General features: G+C 42.3%; 1 protein-coding gene across 1 annotated transcript in view; it reads left to right on the top strand.

Moving 5' to 3' along the window:
- The first annotated feature begins 2,584 nt into the window (after positions 1 to 2,584).
- Morc4 (MORC family CW-type zinc finger 4) overlaps positions 2,585 to 12,871 on the top strand; it is a 55,739-nt gene continuing 45,452 nt past the window's right edge. The window contains exons 1-3 of the mRNA XM_051178914.1: positions 2,585 to 2,950; positions 3,080 to 3,152; positions 9,591 to 9,723. Of these exons, the coding sequence (XP_051034871.1) occupies positions 2,849 to 2,950; positions 3,080 to 3,152; positions 9,591 to 9,723 (308 nt within the window). The 5' untranslated portion in view covers positions 2,585 to 2,848. The remainder of the gene's footprint in view (positions 2,951 to 3,079; positions 3,153 to 9,590; positions 9,724 to 12,871) is intronic.

Genomic DNA, 12,871 nt, shown 5'->3' on the forward strand with positions numbered 1-12,871 from the left:
TAAAAGGCCAGTTTAAAATGTTCATCAGTTCATCAGGGCTGATGTCTCAGGCCTGTAATCCCAGCTACTTGAAATATTGAGAAAGGATGACTGCATGCTCAATCTAATTGGGCTACAAAGTAATTTCAAGGTCAGCCTGGGCACCTCAATGAGACCCTCTCTCAAAATAAAAGGTAAAAAGGAAGCTGTATATAGATTGTTCAGTGGTAGTGTGATGGGGTGTGATGCCCCAGGTCCAATCTCAGTACACATGTACACACACACACACACACACACACACACACACACACACACACACACAAATCTCAGTATAACTAAAATGAAAATCACAACGAGATGACACCTCACTCTAGTTAGGATGACAAAATGACAAAGAAAACAAGTGATGGTATGAAGGTGGAGAAAATGAAATTTTTATAAGCTGATGGTGGGAATGCAAATTAGTATACACATTCTGAGAAAAGCTTCCTCAAAAAAAAATTAAACACAGTATTAATACATAATCTAAAAAACCCAAGGTTGGGTACATATCTAAAGGAAATTAAATCATTATAGAGGAGACATCTGCTCTTCCATGTTTATTGTAGTCCTAGTCACAATAGCTAAAATTTATATTTAATCTAAATGTCCCACAACAGGTAAACTGGGAAGCCCTCATTGGCAGAACTGGGCATCAGGTATATAGTTAGAAGGAATAAGTTCTGCTATGCTACCAAACAATAAGGAGTCTGTGGTGAACAATAAAGTACTATAAATTTCTAAATAGCTAGACTTTTCAAATGTTTTCATTACAAACAAAAGATAAACGTAGTGCTGGCTATGGTTGCCCTCCCCTGTGTCCAAGCACAGGCTGAGGAAGGGAGAGAGATAGAGACCTGCCTGAGCTTAGTCTGTCTGGAAAACAAAGGGGTCTGTTGAAATAGCTCAGTTAAGAAAGTGCTTGCTGTGCAAAGATCTAAGTTCAATCCCTAGAACTCCCGCTCTAAAAGGAGCCAGGGTTGGTGTTCTCTTGCAATCCTATCATGGGGAGACAGAAACAGGCAGATCATTGGTTAGCCATCCTACACGTAGTGAATTCTAGGCCACCAAATGACACTGTCTCAAAAAAAAAAAAAAAAAGTGAAGTTGGCTTCTGGCTTACACACACACACACACACATACACACACACACACACACACACACACACACACACACACACACAGAGGAAGCCTCCCCACATGAACACAGGCACACACACACAAAGGGAGGCTGGGCTGGAGAAGTGGCTTATTTGGTAAAACATTTGCCATACAAGCCTGAAGATCAGAGTTCAGATCCCCAGCACCCACACGAAAGTGTCTATAACCCCAGTGCTGAGGTGGTGGTGAGTAGTCAGGGATAGATCCCTGGAGTTCACTGGCTAGGCAGTTTAGCTAAATTGGTGAGCTTCAGATGCAAAAGAAAGTGGAAAATAACTTAAAAAGACATACAACGTACAACTTCCAACCTCCCCTCCAACACACATGTGCACACATGCAGAAAAAGAAATGAGACATGCAGTTTGGTGGTATTGGCCTGGCGTGGCCTTAAAAGATCTGAGTTTGATTCCAACACTACATGAAAAAATTATTATATGAAGCCAACATGCTAACCATCCTCGTTTAGTCAATACGGCATGTATATAAATGTAGATTCATCTACAACAGGCATGTCCTTTAAAAGCTGATTATTGGACGGGGCAAAATGGCTCAGTGGTGTGTGCCACCAGGCCTGACAATCTGAGTTTGACTTCTAAACCCACATGACATGGTGGAAGGTGAAAATCTACTCCTGCAAATTGTGCGCTGATTTCCACATGGGCACACAGTTATACAAACACACACAAAATAATTCAGTGCTATAATAAAAACGTTTTCAAATAAAAATTTCACATTACTTAGGGGCTGGGGTGATGGCTCAGGGGTAAAATGCTTGCTGTGATGGCTCAGGGGGTAAAGTACTTGCTGTGTAAGCACGAGTATGGTAGTTCGAGACTGTAACCCCAGACACAGAGACACCAGATGGATTTCAGTGTCAGGCCTTCAAACGCAAGTGGTGTGTGCACTGTGAGACCACAATCGTGCAAACACTCAAAGTTGCATATTGCTTGATGCACATTCTAGAGCTTAATCAATCTCCTATTTTGCAGTAAGTAAATTCAGTTTCTCCTTGTATAAAGGAGAAATTGAATGCTTGAAGGACTGGTAGGCAGTTTGCCAGTTGCATTCTAGAAAGTTCCGGGTGCTTCCATACACTTTCGAAGCAGCTATTGGAATGATTTCCTTCAGCTCCAGTCTGCTATCTTCACAGATAGCAAAACCGTAGTCCTTCGAACATGAAAGACTTGTCTTATCCTGCCTGTTAGTCATGCAGCCTAAGTGGGACTCCAGAAATCCCATGCACGCTCTCCCTCCTCTTGCCACATTCCCGCCCCTCCCCACGCACCGCCATCCCCCCCTCCCCTCGCGCTTTTCCCGCTCGGCCGCCTGGCCTATGGCAAACGCCAAGAATTAATTAGGGGCGGGGATGGAGGAGCGTCTGTCAGGAGATCGCCATATTTCTGTACGCCGTGGGGCAGCCCCGGCAGTCGGTGGGTCAGGAGAGGTGCTGACAAGGCGGGGCGGACGCTGGGCTTCTCCGGCTTCACCCCTCCCGCTGGGGACAGGTGGCTGCAGCGCGCCCCGCCTCTGCCAGCTGCGAGTGGGAACCAGGGAGGGCCAGTCCAGGACGGCCACCGCCAGCTGCGAGTCGGGGGACAGCGCGATCTAGTGCGGGACAGCCGGCCGAAGGGTCCGGCAGCGGCAAGCGAGTATCCTGGCGGCCAAAAAAATGCTCCTGTACCGAGGAGCCCCCGCGGGCCCTGGCGCCCCGGGCGGCGGACTGGCTCGGGCGGGCAGCGTCCCGCAGGCCTTCGGGATCCGCCTGAGCACGGTAGGTCGGGGGGCCCCCGAGGGGACGGACTCGCGCGAGCGTGCGCGGGTCCCCGGGATGCGGGGGGCGCGCGGGGTGGGCCCGGCCGGCCGAGGCCTCACGCGGGACGGGACCTTCTCTCGCCCGCAGATGAGTCCCCGCTACCTCCAGAGCAACTCCAGCAGTCACACGCGACCCTTCAGTGCCATCGCGGAGCTGTTAGGTGAGTGGCTAGGGCTGGCCGGGCCGCGGGTTGCAAGCCCGGGGCAGTGGTGCCAGCGTGGTGCGGTGGACGCGAGAGGAATGCACGAGGCGCGTGGGGCGGGTCCGCCCGGGCGGGTTGGGGGCCTCGGCCACCGTGTTCTCTCGGGTTGGGGGGGGGGGCGGACTAGATCTCGCCCGGAAAGCCCAGGAAGCGAGGTGTGTATGGAGGGTTTGGTGGGGTTCCTGCGCCCTTGTTCTGTCTGATTCGTGATGTTCCAGTCACTTTAGCATTCTAAGTTAATAATCAAAAAGCAATGTATAAAAATATCGGGCCCCGAGGCAGCTGGGTTCGACAGCGGCTGGCGGCCGACAGAGGGCCCCAAGCTGGCAAAGGAACAGTGCAGAGGACCGTGTGGAGTCGTTGGAAAGATCTGGAAACGACTTCTTTAACTTTAGAGACAAAGTCTAGGAATGATGGGACATCTCTTAAGAGATGATGACACGAGTGCATTTGGCTCCCTGAGACTGCAGAGGGCTGGGTCCGTAGTCCACGAGCGCCCTCACCCCGCTGGAATGAACCCGGAGGACTTAAGGACTTAACCTCAGGGTACACCATGGCTTGCTTAAAAAGCATTTTCAGTTGATTCCTTCCTTGGAGCTGACTGCATCAGCTTCTGCAGTAATGTTCTGTTCGGAAAGCAAAGAAGAAAAACAGTTCCGCACAAAAATTCAGCAGCACACAGAGCAAGCACCTTATAAATATTTCAAAAGCCGAAAGAAGGGAGGCAGATTTATGGGGCTTGTTAGCACAGAACAAAAATCTTGAAAATGCCTTCAAAGCTACATGAACGAACCCCACTGGGTACTTAAGCCATTGCTATGGCCATGCCATGAGACTTGTTTGTGTCATGTTGGCGAGCAACGGGAATGGGTATTTGAAAGGTGATGGAGATTTTTTGATGATTTGTTTGGCTATAACCCAAAATGCTGTACACTAGGGTTGCTGATTGCGATCTAGAAAGTTCAGGAGGAAAGTAGCATTGATACAGATTGAATTTCCAGGCCATAACGATTCTTTTTTTTTTTTTAATGGTTTTCACTATATCTCCAGTGAACCTTGAAATAGTGGAATGAGATATCTATGTGCATGTAGCTTATTTTAAAGGACAAAGAGAGGAAACTTAACAATATTTTCAACTTCTAATTTTGAAATACATGATTTTTGGTCATACTAGGAATTAAACCAAAAAAAAAAAAATTGAACTAGCTTCATGGATGCTAATCGAGTTCTCTGTTCTCAGCCACTAAGCTACATCGATGACTTTATATGATTTTTTTTTTTTTAGTTTTTGAGACAGGGTCTCACTATGTATCCCAGCTGACCTGAAATTTGTTGTGTAGATCAGGCTAGCCTTCAGCACACAGGAATCTGTCTGTTTCTGCCCTTTAATGCTAGGATTACAGTCATGTGCCATAACACTCAACTCACTATATGATTTTTTTAAAGCATTAAATAAAAAAAAACATAGACCTGGCCTAACATTACTATGAATTCAAATATGTGTATATTATTGATATATATATATGAATAAAAAAAACAGGTCACAAATACTAATAGGGAAAAGGAATATCAGAGTGCTGATGGTAATCCAAAACTTACATTTTGTTTTTCCTTCAACAATTTTCTCTACTTGCAAATTAATTTTTAGGGGATCACTCATTTGATAAACATGTATTAAATATCCAGTATGCACAAAGTCACCGAGATAGGTAGAAAATGGATGTAATCCAGGTCCGCATTATTAATAGGTGTGACAAAACATGTCAGAAGGTTTACAATTTCTGTAACAACCATGTAAAAGGTGACATGAAAAGAGATGCACACAAGTGCTGTAGGAGTACAGACAAAGGAGGAATGGCGTACGTTTATCAGGAACAGAGGACTCACAAAAGGCTTTTGTGGAGGAGGGGGCATTTGAGCAGAGATTTGAAGAGTCGGGACACGTGGATATGGTAAGTAGGGGAACATTCCACTCATGAGGAACAAGTGATGAGCAAAAGCATGAAGAGTATCTTCTAGGTCTATGAATTTAATTAGAGCACTGTGCTCACAAACAGTCAAAACTATGCACTTCTAAAGAGTTTACAAAGAGCTTTCAAAAATGTCCTTGTGGATTTGTTCATGGAAATGAGTGCTATTTTGATTTCTTCCAAAGGTGAGTAAACAGAGGTTTGTAGATAGTGTCCGTTTCTAAGGTCACATGTCTAGTAAGTGGCAGGTTCAGGGCACAAACAACTTCCAAATAGGAAATGAGGTTAGAAAGGTGAGCTGGAACCAGGATGTGACTGGGAGGCTTGACATTTGACCTGCTAGCCTGACAAGGGGAATTGGGGATTACAGCTCTGCTTCAGGATAGCTGATCATACAGGAGTGGAGCTGGAACAGAGACATGTGGATTTTAAAGGTTGTTTTGAAGCTGTTGCAATAATACAGATGAGAGGGAATAAACCCTGTACACTAAAAATGATTATGAAAGTAGAAAAAAGCAAGAACCTGGGGGTGTATAGGGCAGAGAGATGGATTAAAAATAGCTTTTAAAAAAAGATTAATTTTTTATGTGTATGAGTTTTTTTATCATGTATATAAATGGACCACATATATGTGGGTGGTGCTCAAAAAGCCTAAAAGAGAGTCAGATCTCCTGGAACTGAAATTGTAGACAGTTGTGAACCACCATGTGGGTACTGGGAACCAAGCCAGGATCCTCTGCATGAGCAGCAATTGATCTTAACCACTGAGCCATCTCTTCAGCCCCATAAAAACAACTTTTTAAATAGGAACCAAGCTCACGGTTTCCCACATATCAGCAAGTATTCCAGTGAGCTACAACTCCAGCCATACTTGCCATTTGTGTGTGTGTGTGTGTGTGTGTGTGTGTGTGTGTGTGTGTGTGTGTGTGTCTATAAGAATAGCCTTGTGACCAAAGATGATGAACTTGCTTTTATACTTCTCCCTACTGGCAAGCGGCCTTGTAGTGCAATAGCCTGTCCCTGTCAACCTTGCAAATATACATGCACTGAACCAGGAGCAGATAGAAAGCTCATGAAATACTATTTCAAAGCAGTCTCCCGTTCTTTGTTTCTCTTGTCACCGAATGATTTGTTAGGCTCCTCCTTCCCTGTGGCCACCACTGTCAGGTTCTGATGAGGTATGAGTCTTCCTTTATAGAACTTTTTTTTTTAAGACAAGGAATCATGTAGAGGATGAATGTGGAATGGCTTAGGCTATAAGGATTCTCATGTTCTTGCTAAAGTAACTTGGTAGCCAAAGGCAAGGTGGAGCTAGGGCCCTCTCAGTAAGGAATGGCACAGACCAAGAGAGGAGAGGTAGGACTCTGTTAGTGTATGGAATTACAAAACAGGAAGATAGGACAGCTCTCACCTGGGTACTAGGTAAAGGAGTAAGGGTTCTCTCATTATATCTGTTCATAGTCTAAATGGGCTGAACTGGGCTAGAAGATAGATTTCCTGACATGTGATAGGATATGCTACATGCTGGCCCAGTTCTTACAGTGCTGAACAACAAGAGGTGGGATTGAAACTGGTTGCTTTGTTAGCGCCCTAGAAGTTCATCCATCGGGCTGTCCATGTTATACTCTGATTTGAGAGGCCATTGTGCCAAAGAGTCTCAACAAGGCAGTTCATGAGTTACATGGTGACTGTCTGGAGCAGTCAGACACGAGCCAAGTACAGGGAATATAGGACCCAAAGAGGTCAGAGTCACACAGAGCATTAAGGACATTGAGATCGGTGGACATGGAGTGGCAAGCAGACCTTCAAAGCTCTGTTCAGATTCTTTGCTACACTCCTATCAGACAAACGAACAAACAAAAACAACCTAGTCAAGTTTGATCCAAACTTTCATCAGAGGGGAAAAAAGAAGTGATTTTGCTAGAGGCCCATAAACTGATTCCTTTCATGTCCCAGTGTATATGTGTGGGATTGGGGTCAGTGTGTCTTGTGTGTTTGAATTGTGAATGTCCATAAAGCATTAGAAGAAGGTCTTGGATATTCATCATTTTCCATGTATAAATGCTATCCAGCTGGTTGACAAGTTGTATTGGTCTCAATGGCTTTGGCTGTCTACCAGCAGGAGTGACTGATAAGAGACTGCATGCCAAGTAAAATTTCCTGAATGCTGACAGATGTAAAATGCTAGGTCCTGATGGTTAAAGGGGAGAAAACGGCCTCTTACAAAGTAAAGAACTACATTTCTGCTAATGCCACCTTTGCTTACCAACTTGTAAGTTCTGCTCAAATATAGCCCCACATTTATATGGAGCTTAGGTCCTACTTGGATCTTACAGATTGATTACAGTTGACCTCATAACTCCTTTCTGGAGCTGTCCATATTTTTTTTTCCAGATTGCAGTCAGTGACAGTTTTATCAATGACTGGCAGCACTGTTGAGTCACTTGAAATGAATCTGTGTCTCGTTTTATTTGGCAGACATTCCACACACCCAAGTGGTTGTAACTGATCCTGGTAATTATATTGTAAAGAAATGAGTATTTTGAGTAAGTGTAATACTTTTCTTGATTGTCACATGTGTTCCCAATGGAGAAATGACATGATCAACAGCATTGATGCAAGTATACAATCAGAAACCCATGTGGCTATCTCAGCCCACCTATATGGTATCAGTAAAGCCATATATAATGTCAGCAAGAGAAAGAAGGATATATAGAAAGGAAGGTCTCTGTTGCTTAAAAATAAACTAGTAGAAATAGAAATGATTTAGGTACCTAGCTGTGTAAGTCCACTTTGTGTCACTGTAACAAAATGCTCAAGCATAAGTGCATTGTAAATAAAGAAATTTATTTGCATCACGATTCTGGTGCCTGGAACATCCAAGTGGCATCATGCCAGCATCCCTGAAAGGGCCCCCTAGCTGCATCACAATGTGCCAGAGAAGTCAAAACAGAGCTCAACATGTACAGAAGGAGCCAAACACACAGGGTGGCCTTGGATTAAGACAACTCATTTTAGTGGAAACTGATCCAGTCCTTTCAGATCTGACGGTGTTAGTCCCTTCCAAGGTAGCATCCTCAGTGACCTAATTACACTGTACTAGACTTTACTTCTTAAAGGGTCCACTATCTGATCACCACACCAGAGACAGAGATTCTAGCACATAAACCTTTAGGGGGAAAACCCTGCCTAAACAATAGTACTATCCAACATTTTGTATAGAGGGTACTTTGAACGAAACTAGTAATCTTTATCAGTTAATGATAGTGTAAACTGGTGCCTGTGGCCATAGATGTGGCCTTTCAGATAGTGGTACTCCTGGAATGCAGGACATGACACTTTTAATAAGGTTAATTTTGAAAATAATTAGCTGTTTGTGAAGATGCACTTCAGGGGGAACCATGGAAGTTTCTAGGCAGTTTTCTACAGTAATTTTTTTCTCTGTTTCAAGTGCTAGACCGCCTCACATTTGACACAGAAAAGCAGCAGAATCACTGTTTCCCTCTAAACAGGCTTGCTGCCATCACTGAGGTTTAAGCAAGCAATTAAATGTTTAATTTTAACCTCTGACTCGTTGAGGTCTTTATAAATATAAACAGAGTTAGCAAAAATACCTGTCTGTCTGTGTGCATGCATGTGCACACACAAGCTTGTGTGTGTGTGAGAGAGAGAGAAAGAGAGGGAGAGAGAGAGGGAGAGAGGGAGAGAGGGAGAAGAGAGAGAGAGAGAGAGAGAGAGAGAGAGAGAGAGAGAGAGAGAGAGAGAGAGAGAGAGAGTTTTGAGACAGAATCTCCCTGGCTGTCTGGGAATTTGCTATGTAGACAGGACTGGTCTTAAACTCACAGAGATCCTCCTGCCTCTGCCTCTTGAGTGCTGGGGGTTAAAGGTATGCACCACCACACCAATACCCATGTTCTTTAACAGAGGAGTTGATATCAAAAAGCATAAGATTTTTTTTTCTTTTCTTTCTTTTTTTTTTTAACGAAGAAACTAATGTGCATACAGTACATTCATTCATTTGTCTTTACCCAACCTGCTGGTTCAATTTGTTCACTCTATCCACCTTTTACTGTGTTCATAAACTGTAAAGTATCTTAGAGGCAAGAGGTAGGGAAGACAAATCAAAACAAAACGCTTTGCAAACAGTACATTTTCCCATAGACTCCAACTTTTGTAAGGAGGAAATCAGATTGCAGGATCATCCATTATATGAAACCTAGAAATCAGCTTCATGACTCCATCTACCATCATGTCCATTGGTCTCCATAACTCAGTGAGCCCACTGCTATTAATGTATCCTTGCTTATCTTCTGGGATATCCATAGGAAGGAATTAAAGACAGATTTATAGATCTTGGTACTGAACTGGAGGTTTTAATAGAGTTTTGAGAAGGGGGTTCTAATATCACAGAGTTCTACCTTTCCAGATAATGCTGTAGATCCCGATGTATCTGCCAGGACAGTCTTCATAGATGTTGAGGAGGTCAAGAATAAACCTTGTTTGACCTTTACTGATGATGGGTGTGGGATGACGCCTCATAAGCTCCACCGAATGCTCAGGTAAGAATGTCTTCATCCTGTTTTGTTATCTTGACTCACAAACTTTGTTTAAGGCTCGATAGCTTGTCTATAATATTTTCATTTATCTCTATTTATCCTATGAATATTTATTAAGCATATCTCAGTGTCAAGACACTGGTTGTGAAGCAGACATTATTTCTGCCTTCATGGAACTTAGAATCTAGCTGGCAATTCAGACGACTAAAGCAAGTAACCATAATAAAATAGTCTATGCATAAAAATAGGAAAGCATGAGATACATGGGGTAAGTCCCCAGCAGAAGCTAATTAGAGGTCTGTGAAAGTCTCCTAGTTAGAATGCCGTTCACACTGAGACATAACAGATGAGTTCAATTTAACATGGTAAGAAAGGGTAGGGAGTAAGAAATGGCAGTTCAAGAAAAGAAGATGGTATAAATAAAAGGCCGAATTTCTTTATTTATCTGATTCCTTCTCCGGTTCATAACTCAGTTAAACTCATTCTTAAGTCACAAGCACTGGAGTTGGGATGACTCATGGGTTAGAACTGTGAAGGTGCCTGAGTATAAAGAAACCCCTTGAGAGATAAATAGAAGGCATTCACACATATAATCTTGGAATGTTTCCCTTAGATTGTAGAGTTAAGAGGGGGTATTTTCTAACTAGTGAAGGTGGAGAAAAGTGCATACTGTCAGACAGAGTTGATTTCATTATTTTTAAACGTTTGTCTTCCCATATCAACTTGGTGCAAGATGGGTGTTTCTTCAACCTTTTCCTTCTTTTTTTTTTCCTTTTTAGCAGATGTGGTTGTTAACTCCCCATGTGCTTCCTGAACTTGAGCATGTAAAGTGTGGGTAACAATAGATCAGTGCTGACGAGAAGGGAAAGGGCTCAGAGTCCTATAAATGGAAAACAAATTCATTGTGTTGTAGTTTTATTGGAAAGTTTACTGAATTAGTAGCTGTTTATGAGGAAGTCCTTTTGCTCCTTCAAAGAAACAAAAATGAAATTTGGCCAAAGTAAGTGGTTATGTTTTACTACTCAGCAATCTGTACTTTTAACTTAGTCTCTTTTTTTTAAAAAAAAAAATAAAATATTTTGTTTTATGTGTATTCATGTTTTGCTTACATGGAGCTGGACTTACAAAAAGCTGCGAGCTGACACGTGTGTGCTGGGAATTGAACCCAGGTCCTTTGGAAGAACAGCTGGTGCACTTAAGCAGTGAGCTACCTCTCCAGCCCTTAGTCTCTTATTCTATTTTAGTTAGAAGAATATTTGAGTGCCAGGTATGATAGTGCATGCAGGTAATCCCAGCGCTTGGGAAAGAAACCTAGGAGCCTTGAGAGTTCTGGGCTTTTCTGTGCTATGAAGCTTTGCCAGAACAAAACAAAACAAAACTCGAGGTAAAGCTATAGAAGTGAGGCAAAGTATACCCAGTATGTGGTGAATGGAGAGAGAGTTGACTTGATTCTCTAATCCACAACATCAGTTTTATTCTCTAAAATGAATAGTACCTACTAAAAAAAGGAGACAATTTACATAGGATAGAACTATAATATTTATGTCTAATCCTGCATTATTACTTTTCTCTAAAATTACTGGTCATCTGTTTTTGTATGTGTTTATGTGTATGTACATGTTTGTGTATCTGTGTGTACATGTATGTCTCTGTATGAAAACCAGAGGTTGATGTCTTCCTCAATTACTCTCTACCTTTTTTTCCACCAAAGTCTCTCCTTGGACTTGGGATTTACCTTCAACTAAACTAGCTTGCCAGCAATCCCCTGATATCTGTCTGTTTCTACCTCCTCTATGCTTGCTCTTTGGAGTGTAGGTTTTTATGTGGGTCCTGGAGACCTTAACTCAGGTCCTCTTGCTCACACATCAAACAGTTTACTTACTGAGCCACCTCCTTAGCTCCTACTGACCAACACTGTTTTCTTCCTACAACACCTTATCCCAGTTCCATGGGCACCAAACAGTAGGCCCAGCAAATAGAAACACTTTCCATTTTTTTCTATGCAACTATTTATATGAAAGTTGATATAGTTATAAGAAAGAAGGGAAGAAGATGATTTAAAAATAAATCCAGGGGCCCAAGAAATGGCTCATTGTTTAAGAGGCTTCCAAAGGATTTGGGTTCAATTCCTAGCATCCACATAGTGGCTTACAACTGTCTATAACTCTGGTTCCAGGGGATCTGACACCCTCTTTTTGCCTCCATGGGCACTGTATGCATGTGATACACATACACATACATGCTTGCAGGCAAAATATCTATTTACATAAAAACAAGTATTTTAAAAAATAATAATAAGTTTTGGTCCAGATCCATCCTGTAGCCACAGTATTTTCACCTGTCACACCAAATATTCAGATCACTAGTTTTTTTATATTTAAAAATTAGTTTTAGAAAACTGTATAAATGAGTACTTAAAGTAGTGTGTATACTGGATTTTACTTGTGATTATATATCAAAAGAAACATGAATTAACTAAAAGGTACCATTTATTTAAAGGAGATCATTTAGTCTAATCAGTCTAACCCAAGACTTCACTTCCCATGATTGTTTGTCTAGCAGTGCCTTGTACATGACTAGCCAGGGCTATTCTATCTGCTCTCTGTGACCCTACCCCACCACAATTTTTGAAGAAGAAGAAAAAAACCACTCTAAACTTCAGAAGCAATTTTGAATATTATTGGTGTGTGAAGTATTTTTCTGTTTTTCATTTTGTGGCATATTTATTTTGTATTTGGAAAAAATAATAGAAGTTGCTGTGCAAAGTATGTGAAAGCATTAAGCTTATAGCCATTCTGTTTGACCCTGACATTTATTGGTATCCTGTGACTGTTTTCATGACTCACTATGATACTCTTCCTGTTTTCAAGCTGATAAACTAGGGTGTGTATGTGAAGGAGCAGTTTCTTTCATAAACACAGAAACCCATGAAAATCAAACTAAAAAAAAGCAAGTGATCAAGCACTTGACTGGCATGTAAAGATCTTGTGTTTAATCCCCAGCACCTCAAGGGGAAGAACAAAACTAAGTTAAAGAAAATGTTTCATTCAGTTTTTAAAAGCCCACTGTTGTGTCCTTTTTGGATTCTTGGATAGTATGTGAATCAGTATATATCCATTCAGCAGCCTTTCCCAGCAAGGTGGAGAGCCTT

This window comes from Phodopus roborovskii, unplaced genomic scaffold (assembly GCF_943737965.1).
Source record: "Phodopus roborovskii unplaced genomic scaffold, PHOROB, whole genome shotgun sequence".
Taxonomy (NCBI): domain Eukaryota; kingdom Metazoa; phylum Chordata; class Mammalia; order Rodentia; family Cricetidae; genus Phodopus; species Phodopus roborovskii.